Source organism: Callospermophilus lateralis, chromosome 15, assembly GCF_048772815.1.
Source record: "Callospermophilus lateralis isolate mCalLat2 chromosome 15, mCalLat2.hap1, whole genome shotgun sequence".
In the NCBI taxonomy this organism is placed as follows: Eukaryota; Metazoa; Chordata; class Mammalia; order Rodentia; family Sciuridae; genus Callospermophilus; species Callospermophilus lateralis.
This window is the reverse complement of record NC_135319.1, coordinates 28278538-28292208: the sequence shown is the minus strand read 5'-3', so window position 1 is coordinate 28292208 and position 13671 is coordinate 28278538. Positions and strand designations below refer to the sequence as shown.

The following is a 13671-nucleotide window of genomic DNA, read 5'->3' as shown; positions in this document are numbered from 1 at the left end:
TAGAGATTAAGAATGTGGGCTTTGTTTTCTATCATATGTGGAAACTAGAGAGAAATAAAGAATAAAAAATAAAAGGGATGGATGACAAGAGGGAATCCCATGAAAGTAGAGGGAATAACAGTGGAGTAGAGGAAAGGAATGAAGGGTGAGGGAGGAGGGATGAGAAAGGGAGGAAGTGTGGAAAGAAATTGACCACACTGTTCTGTGCATGTATGAGTGTACAATGAACTCCACATTCATGTATAATTACAGTATACCAATTAAAGAGTAATAAATAAATAGAAGAAAGATCAATTAGGGAGAGAAACTAGTGAGGAAGAAGAGGAATAAAATGGCAAATATTGGGGTTTGAAATGGAGAAAAATGTGTTATCTATGTATTAATAATACAAGAGGAACCACACTAGTATGCCTAACTACAATGCACTAATAAAAACCAATTTGAAACAAAGAACATAGTATTTGGAGAGGGATATCTAGTTGTCACTCTGGGACACTTCAAATAAACCAAAAACATGGAGTAAGAATTAAAAACTATTAGGCATTATTGCAATGAGCTATTTTTAGGGTAATAAAAGCTGGACTATTATATGATACTTTTTAAAGATGGAGAAAATAGGAATTAGATTGTTCTAAAGAATCTAATTTGAGTTTTATTTTTTCTTTCATTGAGTCACTTTGTTTTCATCATGAGAATATTATGTTTTTCCTGGCTTCACAGATGGCAGTAAAAATTAATGGCATATGATCTGAATATATAATATAAGCTTCTTTGTTATTATACAATTGTGACTTTTTCCCTCCTTACCCGCTATAACTTGTTGATTTGTGTTCGTTTATTGGGGTAAGCAGACAAATATGAAATTTGTGACTTTTCATATCATTGTAAGAATATCTTGGACATGATATGATGGTTATTAAAATAATTAGACATGAAATAGAGACCAAAAAACCCCCACTATTCTTAATGGCTTTCATGTGTGAGCTGCTAAAAATCTGTAAGAATCAGGCAAAGTGTTCAGCTTTCAGCAGTTCAATTTGGAACTGTACATTGGAACAATTAGTTTCACTTCATCAAAGAAAAAAAAACAAACAAACATATTTTCTTGTCCCAAACTGTACTTCTTGTCCTGGTCAGCTGTCTGAAAATTTCTGATGTTGCAGAGGAAGTTCCTAGAGGAATATCCATGATTCAACACATATTAATCACAACTGCTGGTTGCAAAAATGTCCCCTACAACATGATGTATCAGCAGAACACATGATCATGTGTGAAAATTTCAGAGAAAGCCACACATTTTTCAATTACTATTCTTAAGGTTCAGCAGGAGTTCATAAACTTTTGGTTCCATGGAAGACTTTGCCATTCTTCCAAAAACTAATTTAAATATACAAACTATGTAATATTCAACATCAAAACAGAAATATAAGAATACTTAAATGTATATGTAAATTTTGTCGATGCATTATGTCATAGTATTTTACTATAGTGATTATATGAAAGGAAAAATAAAACTCAGATTCTTTAGAACAATCTAATTCCTATTTCATTTCTATTTTTAAAGTAGTAATTACTATCCAATATTTCAACATATCTTAAGTATGAATAATCATAAGAAGTGAAATGTATTGTGACTTTTATTGCTCAAAAGTCACCAGTTTTACCAAACAACACCATGGTTTGCTATCCATTTTCTTAATTGTTAGAAAAAAGTAAAAAATATTCTCAGTTCTTTCCTCTGGATTAAAAAAAATAAGTAAAACTATTGGTCTGAACTACTTATAAACACTAGAGTTTCTCTATATAAAAATGAATTATGGAAGTCATTTTTTACCTAGAAAAACTCTAGTGTTTAATATTAGAAAAATTGACCTTCACTTTGTGCTTATTTCAAAAGGACTATTTTAGAAGTGAGAAAACCATATTGATATAAATTAATGACAGAAAGGTTGAATGCATTTCAATAAATCTATATACTATTAAATTGTAGTGCTATTTTCTCCTAACCATTAAAGGAGATTTTTTAGAAACCAGTGGTGATAAAATCTTCTCTTATACTAAATCTTTAGATTCCTATGTAGTAAAACACACCTTTTCAGAAAAGCAGAGTCTAGGTTTGATGCTTCCTCATTCAAAGAATGGTCATATAGAGACTTGCTAAGAAAAATTATTAGACATGAAATTTTTGTCAATTTCTTAAATTTAAAAAGAAACTTATACATACACATTAATATAATTTTCTCAGGTATAATTGAATGACATAATTCTGTTAATAATATTTGAAATTTTATAGCTATTAAAATATTATGATGAAATTATCTCTTTATAGGATACTTTTAAGAACTTTCAATTGGTAATAAATATATATTTAATCTATTAATTTTACATAAAATTATAAATTGGGGCTCATCTTAGTCTGTTGTGGCTGGTATAACAAAATCACATAAACTGTGAGGCTTGTAATAGATGGACAGTTATTTCTCACAGTTCTGGAGGCTGCAAATATCAAGGCACTGGCAGATTTGATGTTTGGTGACTGCCCATTCTTCACACAAAGGGCCTTCTTGCTGTGTCTCACATAGTAGAAGAAAAGAGGAGTTTTCTGGCACCTCTTTATTGAGGGCAACAATTTCATTAATGAAGATTCTGCTATTATCACTTCTTAAAACCTCCAACTATTGATGTTTTTACCTTGGGTGTTAGGGTTTCAACAGCTGAATATTGAGGTTACATAAACATTCTGACCACAGTGTGAAACAAGAAGACTTGGAAAAGACAAAAATAGGTGTGGTATTTTGTTAAGGTTATAGTCTTTTTTTCCCTTTTATTTAAATATTTCATCAGCAAGTCACTCAAACGCCTTACTTCTTATGTTCTGTGTACCTATGTTTAAACAGTCATCATTCTTTATGTGATAATAGTTATAATAATTAATTGCAGTATTTTTAATTATATATATATGTTCTGTATTTGAAAATAGAGGATCAAACAATAAGCCTGGTACTTCTGTTTCCTGATTTATGTTTTTTAATAGATCTTTAATGTATTTCTTCTTTTTGTAATGATACTAGTTTAAAAAAATTCATATGTACAGCAAGAAAAGTGTCACACAAGAAGGGTATCCTAACACAATTTTTTAAATGTTTTGGTTTTTCTTTAAGGCTGAGCAAGACAATGGCCATCCCCTCCCTGCCTTTGCCAGTTTACATATTGAAATACTGGACGAGAACAACCAGAGCCCCTATTTCACAATGCCAAGCTATCAAGGCTACATCCTTGAATCTGCCCCAGTGGGAGCAACCATTTCTGACAATATAGATTTAACCACTCCTCTAAGAATTGTAGCTCTGGACAAAGACATAGAAGATGTAAGTGAAATATTCATTTTTTCCTTTTGTTTTGTTAATACTTATTCTTATATTTATGTTGTTTTAATAAAAATGTTACAAAGAAATGTCTAAATAAACTATAGAATACAGGATATACAAAATCATTATAATGATTTAATTCCATACTAAAGATGTTTTTTAAAAATGTGTTTGAATTCATTAACTGTTCTTTTTCAGTTTGCAGCAATTCAGTATATAATAGAACAGGAAATGTTTCACTTGGGGTTTGCTAAGACACCAGGGCAATCTTTTATATTAATATAAATTAAAAACTGTTTTACATAATTACTGATAGGGAAAAAAATAATGGTGTTACCGAGTGAAAATGAAAATCATGACAGTGGCCCAAGAGTGTGATTAGGGGGAGTTTATGCCATCTGTTGGTACTTTCTTAAAGAAAACACATTTGGGGGCAACTGATCAACTCAAATCTGGCAGTGGCTATTGACATGACCACTCCTCCATCGTTGCCTTCTGGCTTTGTGGAACTAATCCTATCTGCATGAGTGGAAAGTGGTCCAGGTTGGACAAATCAGAGTACTTCACTGCTTTAGTGAGAGTCATTTTATGTGTGGACTTGACAGAAAATCTATACCAGAATTTTCCTCAAATACACCTTCATGACACATATTTCCTTACAGAAAAAGCTTCGAGTTCAGGTACAAAACATTCTATATTTGCTATCCTGAACATTTCTTCATCCTCAATTTCTGACACTTCTGCTTTACTCACTACATTTATCAATTACTTGTAGTTCCCTGCATTCACCAAGCTATGTTTTACCTAATTTTGTTACATATTTTTATGTTTTGAAAACTTTCATCTTCTTTTATCCAGAGCAGCATGGATAACTTATATTTAATGTATGATTTTATAATTCAGCTTAGACATTTCCTTACACAAAAATCTTTCAGGGCATTCATTGCCCAATTTGCATTGCAAACACCCTCACAGTGCGTGTCTCTATGACTCATCCAACTTTGTAATGTGGGTCTTTCTCCCTCATGGAGTTTAAATTTCTTGGGAAAATGTCCTATATGTTAGTAACATATGTATCCTGAACACTACCACAGTTTTCAGCACTTGATAGATTTTAATAGTTCTTCAATTTAATGATAAATTCAGACATGACTGAATAAATGATAATATCTAATATATGATTCAAAAATTATAATGATATTGTTAGTTAATCCCATAATTTAGAATATAGCCCATTCCATGGTTGGCCAATTCAATTCTGAGATGGTTCTTCCTCATATTGCTATGAAACCAATCTACTTAGAACCACATATTTTCTTTAAAATTTCAATTTACCAGAGCATAGAATAAATCTGTGAAATAGTCACTAATGTGTTTGAAGATGAATTTACATTCTTCTGAATCATCACTTTTTGCTGACCAGACATTCATTATTTTTGTGACATACATTAGTTCATTGCTAGGATCTTTAAAAATCTGCATTAACAAGAATATTTCAAGGCGGTTTTTCTTTACAATAAAAAAGTTTGCTTCATGGTGAAATCTTGACACTAATGAAAGCCAGAATTAGTGAAAATAATCAGCATAGGGATAAACTGTTTAAGAAGAAAGAGACATGTCACCTTAGACCAGCATCACCAATAAAATTGTAAATTATGCTCAAATGTAAAAAAAAAATTGGTCACTGCAGGGCTAGGCTCCCATGAATTATTTTAAGAATAGCTCTAACAGGGCAGATACTAAGAACTGACAAATTTGAATTAACAGGTCCAAAAATCAAGTTGTACTTCTTTCTTCAATTAATTAGAAAATGAGCATAAAGGTTTAAGAAATGTTGTTAGGGATTGAAGAGTTATGATGTTCTTCACAGTGGAGATTTTGACTTAGAAAGAATCTTAAGAGTTACGGTATGTGGTAAAAAACTGAAAAAAGCAAAGTACAGAAAAAAACACTTATGCCAGTGTGGGTTTTTTTTGTATAAATGCACATAGACATATAAAGATTTTTATTTGTATGCATAATATTTATGAATCATTCACATTTATGATTTTTAAAGTACTCTTACCACATTATAGTTTCAAACTAGTACTAGGTAATGTACAAGGTGTGTAAAAAGCAGATCTGAGACTGCCATGTTTATAATGTCAGAACAACTAAAAACTGATTATTGAATTCCATTTAGAAAATAATAGTGTAGAGATCACCCATTTGACTGGTAAAAAGAGAATTGTTTACTTACCATTCATCCATTTATGTAAGTTAATTTCCATAAAGTGTTATTGTTTCAAGACACAGATATCTTACTTATAAATAAACTCAATATATTCTTAAAGCTATTAGGTACTTTAAATAAATATTTATAATAAATATCATTGTTACATATTATGTATGTCACAATAATAAGAAAAATGTTACATGTATTTTGAGAAAAGTTGTTAATTTAGACATTGGAAAAATTAATTTTTCTCTCTTACTAGTGTACATTTTATGTATCATGTTGTAATTGTAATTATTTATATTTACATTTTTTTTCATGTCTAATTTGCATATAGGTTCCACCTGGTGGAGTTCCTGTAGGTATTAGGCACTGATTTTGTGACTGTTCAATGCTGTGGTTCATTTCTTTGTTTTTTTTTTTTTTTTCTTTTTTCTACTATAACTTCACTATCATTTATAAATATACCTAAAAAAGCTTATGAAAGTTTAAGTACATTTACATCATATTATTGATTATTGATTATTATACCATGAAAATTTGTAGTTCACAATGAAATTTTGTAGTTTGTAATTTCATTGTGAATTTTGATAAAGATTGTTTATTTATTTATTTATTTTGTCTATTACAGACATTAATAATTCATTGCAGCATTCTTTCTAAAAGACTAAATTTTAAATTGAACTTTTCGGAACTAGGTACCTCAGCAACTACTTGTTAATTAATTAATATTTCATATTAGATGAAATTTTTTGTCATTTCCTGTTATGCTTTTTCATACCTAAATATGCATGTACCTAGGTAAGTATACATACATATGCACATATGTACATATGTGAAGAAGTTTTATGTGCACATGTAAAAACATGCATATGTTCTTGTGTGTGTGATGAAGTGTTTTGATTCCCATTATGTACTCTAAATTGGTTTAAAATTCACTAATGTCATATTTGAATTCTAAATAATGGAATGCCTTTGCTTATTTTACATTCATGTATTTGTTTACTATGGTTTTATACATGTATTCAAATTTATATTCATTTTTATGTCATTTTGAGTGTGTGTCAGAATTTATTTTACTCTCAAATAATAATATATAAGTCAATGTAGTAATAAGTCAGGCTTTTAGTATATACCAAATGCATATTCTATAGTAAATATTTCCTTATGTCACAGAAGAAAATGACTTTAATCAATTATCTGTTTATATATTGATTTAGAATACTACCATTCATTTTAAATAATCCAACAGACACAACTACTACAAAAAATTTATTCTCTATCATTATTTTTCTACCTGTATCCTAGTTTATGAAACTTAAAACTATGAATTAAAATGTGTTATATATATATATATATATATATATATATACAAATGTTGACTGAACTTAGCACATGTATTATAGGAATATAAAGTTCTAATATGTTTATAAAATACAAACTGAATATTATGATGCAGTTTGTCAAAGAAAGATTTAAAGTTATAAAGGGTTTGAAAGGAGGATATTTGACTTCATATATACATTGTTCCTTACTAAATATTTTACATAACTGAACTTGTCAAGAGCAGCAAAATCACTGTAAATACTGTCAATCAAAACAATAGTTTTGTTGTCAATGCATGAACATTGAAGATTGATATTAATATTATATAAAATTTTTATAAAATGCATATAAAACATAATATACTTTGTGAAACACTCATATCACTCTTGAAAGTGGTATTATTTTTAAAAATAAAGCCAACATATTAAACTTTGAATTATATTTTGCTGAAAATTTCCAAATATGTCATAAGTTTTTGTACTTAAACAACAAGATACTCACCAATAGCACCTGTGTATGATATATACATCTATGTGTGTATGTATGTACACATACATGCATACATATAAAATCTATTTTAAGCAAAGAGTTCTGTTTCAATCATAGATTAACTGTGTAAAATAAATTTAAATGATTTATGAAAGGTTATGTATACTTCTAATTTTATATATTGCATTATCTCTTTTTTAAGAAATAACAATCTGTAATCCTAGAGGATGTATTTATTGGTCTCTTGTTAGTTACTATAAGAGAAGTCAAGAAGTTGAGAAACAAATTATCAAAAGATATTTAACATCTTTGTTATGTAATATGAGACACTTTATAGATTATCAAATTTGTGTATCATTTTAAATAGAAACATTTGACAATGAAATCTTAGCATTTTCAGATAATTGATAAAACAAAATGATTCCCTTTGTGACATACCACAATAGACTATAGCCACACACATACACACAGTCGCTTACAACTCAGTAAAGTATTATAATATTATAACACCTGACACATTAAAATGTTTAAAAAGCTCATGAGTATAACAAGGAATGTATCTAGCTAATTTGGTAGGGGCTACAGTTGAATGGAAGAAAAGAAATTAAAAGATAATTAAAGTATTAAGTAAGTAAAGAAATATTAAAGAATTTGTACAAAAAGAAAAAAGGAAATAGTAAACAAGCAACATAGCAAAACTTGCTACTACATATTACTGGACCTTAAAGTTATTAGTAATATGAAGTATATTAGATGCATTGTTGTGATGTTAAGAAAATTGAGGAAAAATACATGCTATTTATTTTGATATTGATGCATGCTAATATTTTTGATCATCTTTGAAGTAATAATTGAATTTCATCGTGAGTGTAAAGTGTAACAAAATAATGAGAATCTTCTAGAATGTGGTTCAAAACGTTACTTTTATAAACAAATAATTCTATTTTAAAAAATTGAGTATCATATTTGATTATTCAAAATAACCCACTTTCTATCCATATCTTAAATTGATCTCATGACATTAAAATGCAAATGTCTGAAATACCTGTTTGAAAATATCAGATTGTAAGATATCTTGCCACATTGTATTTTAATGTATGTGACTATTTTGTAATAAGCAAACCAATGGAAGCTATTACCTTTAGCATTAATTTTTACATGATTTGGAGATAAATGTAGCACACTGACCTTAAATCAAAATCATGGACACAAAAATTACCACAAAATGAGATATCAGGAATGCATAACTTCAGGTTCAAATGAAATTATTCATTTTAAATTTTTTAAACAAATACAGGTTTCAGTTTTGAAAATTTTTACAAGTTAAAGTACAGTGTGGTTTAAAATGTGCCCACTTTTAATTGTATTAATGGGTTTTACAACTTTCTTTTTATACATAGAAAATTCAAAAATGTGAATTCTGGCTTTTTTTTCCAAATGAACACTTTTTTTTAACAATCAGTTATTCTCTGCTCTGTCCTATGTGCTTGATACTAGACTTAGGAAAAAAAGTTCTTTCTTATGAAACTGTGTTTCACATCATGCTATTCATAGTATTTTAAAAGGTATCATATCCATAAAGATACCTTAGCTCCCTGTATTATACATTTTTATTTTTCATAGTCTTCCTCATATTCCACTCTCTCAATATTCACCTTTTATTTGCCCCAACTGCTTTCCCTTCACACTCCTCATACACCAATCCAAGTGTCCTTGCTTTATATCTGTTTTTTCTCTGAATCGCAGAGAATAATTATCATTCAGGGTTGGCAATAAAATTGTGAAGAATTTCCTGTGCCAAGTTAATTATCTCTTATTCTTGAACCTTTGAATATGCTTGAACCTCAATATGCATTATCATTTTTTCCAGGATCTCTTAAATGATACCTGTGTTAAATTCATATTTTTTAAAAAAATAATCTGAAATACTTTAATTAAAATAAGTGTTATGTTTCCCTTTGAAAACCCTTTGCAATAGTAAAATGAGGAGAAAGCATGATATTTATGGATAATGAATATTACATAACTGATTTTATTCCTATTTTACATTAAACCTTGAACAAGATATGAGCAGTTTATTACTACAAATGAAGTAACTGTAAAATCTTATATCTAAACTTCTGGACTCCAATTTCCTTTTCTTACATTTATTTCTTATTTCTTGAATCCAATAAAGTTATGGAAAATATTGATATTAAGTAATAAGTAAGAATATATTCAATTGGGTTGCTTTCTATTATTTTTATTCTTTTTCTTTTTTTGATATTAATTACAGCAATATTTTTCTTTTAAAAATAGTTTTTGAATACGAGGGCTTGAACTTTTGTTCCTGCTCATGCTAGGCAACCTCTGTACCTCTCCGCTACGTCTCCAGTCTTCTAGTACATATTTCAAAATATTCTGCATTTCACACTACAGGTCACTATTTTTTGACCACCTTAGATTATCCATGAGTAAATATCTACTAAAATCTCTTTTTTTTGTAAATCTTAAAACAGTTGTACATATACTTTTGTAGCAACATTAAAAATTAATTTTTAGGTAATTAAACTAATAGTCACATTATGTAATCAACTTTTCAATAATGAACTTTTATTTTTTTTAAGACAAAAGACCCAGAGCTTCACCTTTTTCTGAATGATTACACATCAGTCTTCACTGTCACGCAGACTGGTGTCACTCGCTACCTCACCCTGCTGCAACCAGTGGACAGGGAAGAACAGCAAACTTACACATTTTCGGTAAAAAATTTCATATATATGCATGTAAATGTCTTCTGTCTTTTTGAAATGAAAAGAGATGTCTGGTTAAAATTGACAAGGTCTATGATTTGAAGAGAAAACCTCAATATTTCAGGTAACATTGAAGAAAATATCAATTGCAAAAAATTCTTCACATGTATCTCAGCTTTTTCAGTGCGTAAATTTGTGTAGCTACATTAATATTTTCCCCACAATAGGAAAACACTTCTTCAGTCTTCACCACACACTAAAAATTAATAATATAAACTAGAATTCACCAAATAATCCTGTCTTAAACTTTTTGTTGTATTTTCAATTTTGTCATAGGTTAGGCTAGTAATTCTCAACTGAGGATAATTTTTACATTCAGAGAATGTTTTGTAACATATGGTGGCATTTCTGGTTGTCACAACGGAAGGGAGTGCTACTGGCCTCTTATGGGTAGATACAAAATATGGCTCTGAAAATCTTATGACACACACCGAACAACCCTTACCAAAAACTATCTGGCCCAAATGTCAATAGCATGGAGAAATCATGGGTTGGGGTTGATTAATCAAGGTTGGGGAGTGAATATTATTAAAGTTGTGATTGCACATATTTATCATGAAGTAGAAACACACACACAAACACACACACACACACACACACACACACACACACATGGACTAGTATAATAAGGTTAAGAGACAAATACAGATTTAAAAACTATGTCAGATCCTTCAATAAAGTGTAAGAAAAGATGAACAGATAATAGATGCAAGTTATTGAACTTGAGATTTCTTTCTGGACAGGCCTACAAACAAAAGACTGGAACTTCTAGAAAATCTTATTTGACAATTAGTTATGTGTCTAAACCTTATTAGACACATAGTTGATTCCAGAAGCCATTCTCACAAGAATGGATGTCTGATACTTGTAGAATTGATTTTGATTGTCACGCACTCTCAATTATTTTTTTCAAGTGGAGAAAAATCAAGGAGAACCCCTTTATTACACATTGATAGAACACTAATATATATAGTATAGTTATTAAAAATGGATCAATTTTTAAAATTTTTGGTATATTATATTTTGCATTCCTTTTTCCATCATGCTTACAATCTTTCCAAACTTGTTTTCTGTTACCAAAGTGTTCTGCAACCACTACCCCACCACAGTACAAATGAAATAAATAAAGAAAGAAAGAGACAATAACAGAGAAACTAAATTAATCCAATAACACATTAATAATTATTGAGTTTTTAAATGTTTAATACTGTAATCACTAGTAACAAATGTTAGTGAGCCCTTTAAAATTATCATTTTGTGAATTTCTAGAATATAATTTAACATATCTAGTGTACCTAATTTCTTGTCTGGTAAAAATATGTTAATATTAACTATGAAAGTAACTATTGTATCTAAGGGGAAAAAAGACAATATGAAAATAGTAGAAACTATTAGATAAGAGGAAGGGGTGGAGGAGTAAGAGGGAGGGCAAAGAGGAAGAATGGGGACAGGGATATGAGTCAACTATGTTATTATCATGTACAGATATGCTGCAGAGAAACCCATTGTTCTGTATAATTAAAATGCTCCAGTAAAAATGTAGATATTATATTGTAATATTACACAATATTATATTTAAAATACCTAAACATGAAGAATATTTTCCAATTAATTTTTAAGGATTACTTTGTATTTAGCTCTAAGAAATCAGTAATGTTATTGGTTCACTTTAAGCCTCCAAGATATTTTGCATATCCCTTTATTTAAAATGTGCTTGCAGTGGAATGTGTTAAAAGTAGAACAGGATCCTTACTAATTTCTTTTTAGTACATTAAAACACTTGAATATATGCGTATATATTTTTATTACTTCCTTTCATCAACAAAACATCTTAGCGCCCTTTTAAAATTGTAAATCACTTATTAAAAACTCATTAAGTTGTAAGAGTGGATTCTGTACTATTTATACTTGCATGAGTTCTCTATTAAGTGTATTTTTCTTCCTCTAAAGATAACAGCATTTGATGGAGTACAAGAAAGCGAGCCAGTTATTGTCAATATTCGAGTGATGGATGCAAATGACAATACTCCAACCTTCCCAGAAATATCCTATGATGTCTATGTATACACAGACATGAGCGCGGGAGACAGTGTCATACAGGTAAGTACCCATAAGATGTAAGGATATGCACAAAGCAGTTATTTCCATGGGCATTGCACAATGTATTAAGAAATCACTTAAGAAATAAAAATGAGGGCTGGGGCTGTAGCTCAGTGGCAGAGCACTTGCCTAGAATGCGTTGAGGCGCTGGGTTCAATCCTGAGCACCACATTAAAAAAATAATAATAAAATAAAATAAGGGCATTCTGTCCATCTAAAACTATAAAAAAAAAATTTTTAGAAAGAAATAAAAATGAATTTCAGACTTATATGGCTTAATTTAGTTTAAATGACTTTAAATTGATGCTCACTTTTCAAGTAAATATACATATATATGTCTACATGGACTCTAAAGTAGAATGAAGTCATTATTAGGTATAAACATCTATTTGACTTGTTTGTATTTGATTTGAAATAATTTAACTGTTTTACACGTTTATTTTAAGGGCAGGATTGTAATTAATTCATTTTTATGTCAATAGAAACTATATCCATACATCCTCTCACATATCAGATGACTTATATATAATAAATGATTAATAAATCTTTATTTAAAAACGAAAGAAAGGAAGGCCATCATACATCAAGAAATAAGTGAAAGAAAATATGAATGAGTGAGAATTTATAAATGCACTTGGCTTTATTTATAGTTAATTGATGGACTAAGAGAATTACATTTTTTTTATGGGATAGTCTTCCTTAGGTAGCCAAATTACAGTTTATACAGATAAAGGAATGACAATTATTTTCATGTTCTTATTTAATTAAACCTGATACTCTTCTCTATAATGATATAATTGGAAATAAAACTAAGTTTATATAGAAAAACAGCCAGCAGGGAACTAGAAAATGTAACTAAGAAAACGATCATAATTATGTGGTGGAACTGTATCTCAAAAATGTTTGCCTTAAGGGATCAAAAGCTTTTTTTCTGACATTTGAAGGCTACAAAAGTTAATTTCCCTTATGAATCACTTTATAAAACAGATCTTGCTTTGCATTTAAAGATTTACATTTTATACATTTTCCTGAATTATGCAGATATAAATTGTTGTTTGTGTCTGTCTGCCTGCATTTTCAAAAAAAATATTTAAAAGCCAAGAAATTAAACTTTATAATTAGTATTTTTAATGTTATTCCTGGTATGAGGTAAATGAATGTTTGGCTATCAATCATCCTGCAGGAGCCCAGAAATAAAATGAAATGGATTTCCCATTGAGAGAAAAAATTAAAACAAAGCACAATGGTTTAGAACTGTGATTGGCAAAAGCCCTTTTAGGGTCATGACATTGGTTGCTATGCTACACTCCCTTCTGCTCATTAACCCCCCTGACCCCAAAAAAGATCAATTAGTTTTCTTTTTCGTTAGTAATCTTAAAAT

At 29.3% G+C, this 13671-nt stretch overlaps 1 protein-coding gene across 16 annotated transcripts in view; it reads left to right on the top strand.

Annotated features, from left to right (window-relative positions):
• Positions 1–13671, top strand: part of Pcdh15 (protocadherin related 15) — a 702462-nt gene that overhangs the window by 407119 nt on the left and 281672 nt on the right. For 14 of the 16 annotated variants that reach the window (XM_076835193.1, XM_076835192.1, XM_076835191.1 and 11 more), the window contains 3 exons: positions 3162–3368; positions 10005–10139; positions 12141–12290. In XM_076835193.1, coding sequence (XP_076691308.1) covers positions 3162–3368; positions 10005–10139; positions 12141–12290 — 492 coding nt within the window. Of the gene's footprint in view, positions 1–3161; positions 3369–5920; positions 5942–10004; positions 10140–12140; positions 12291–13671 lie in introns of all 16 variants that reach the window. The other 2 variants (XM_076835188.1, XM_076835189.1) reach the window with 1 other exon arrangement.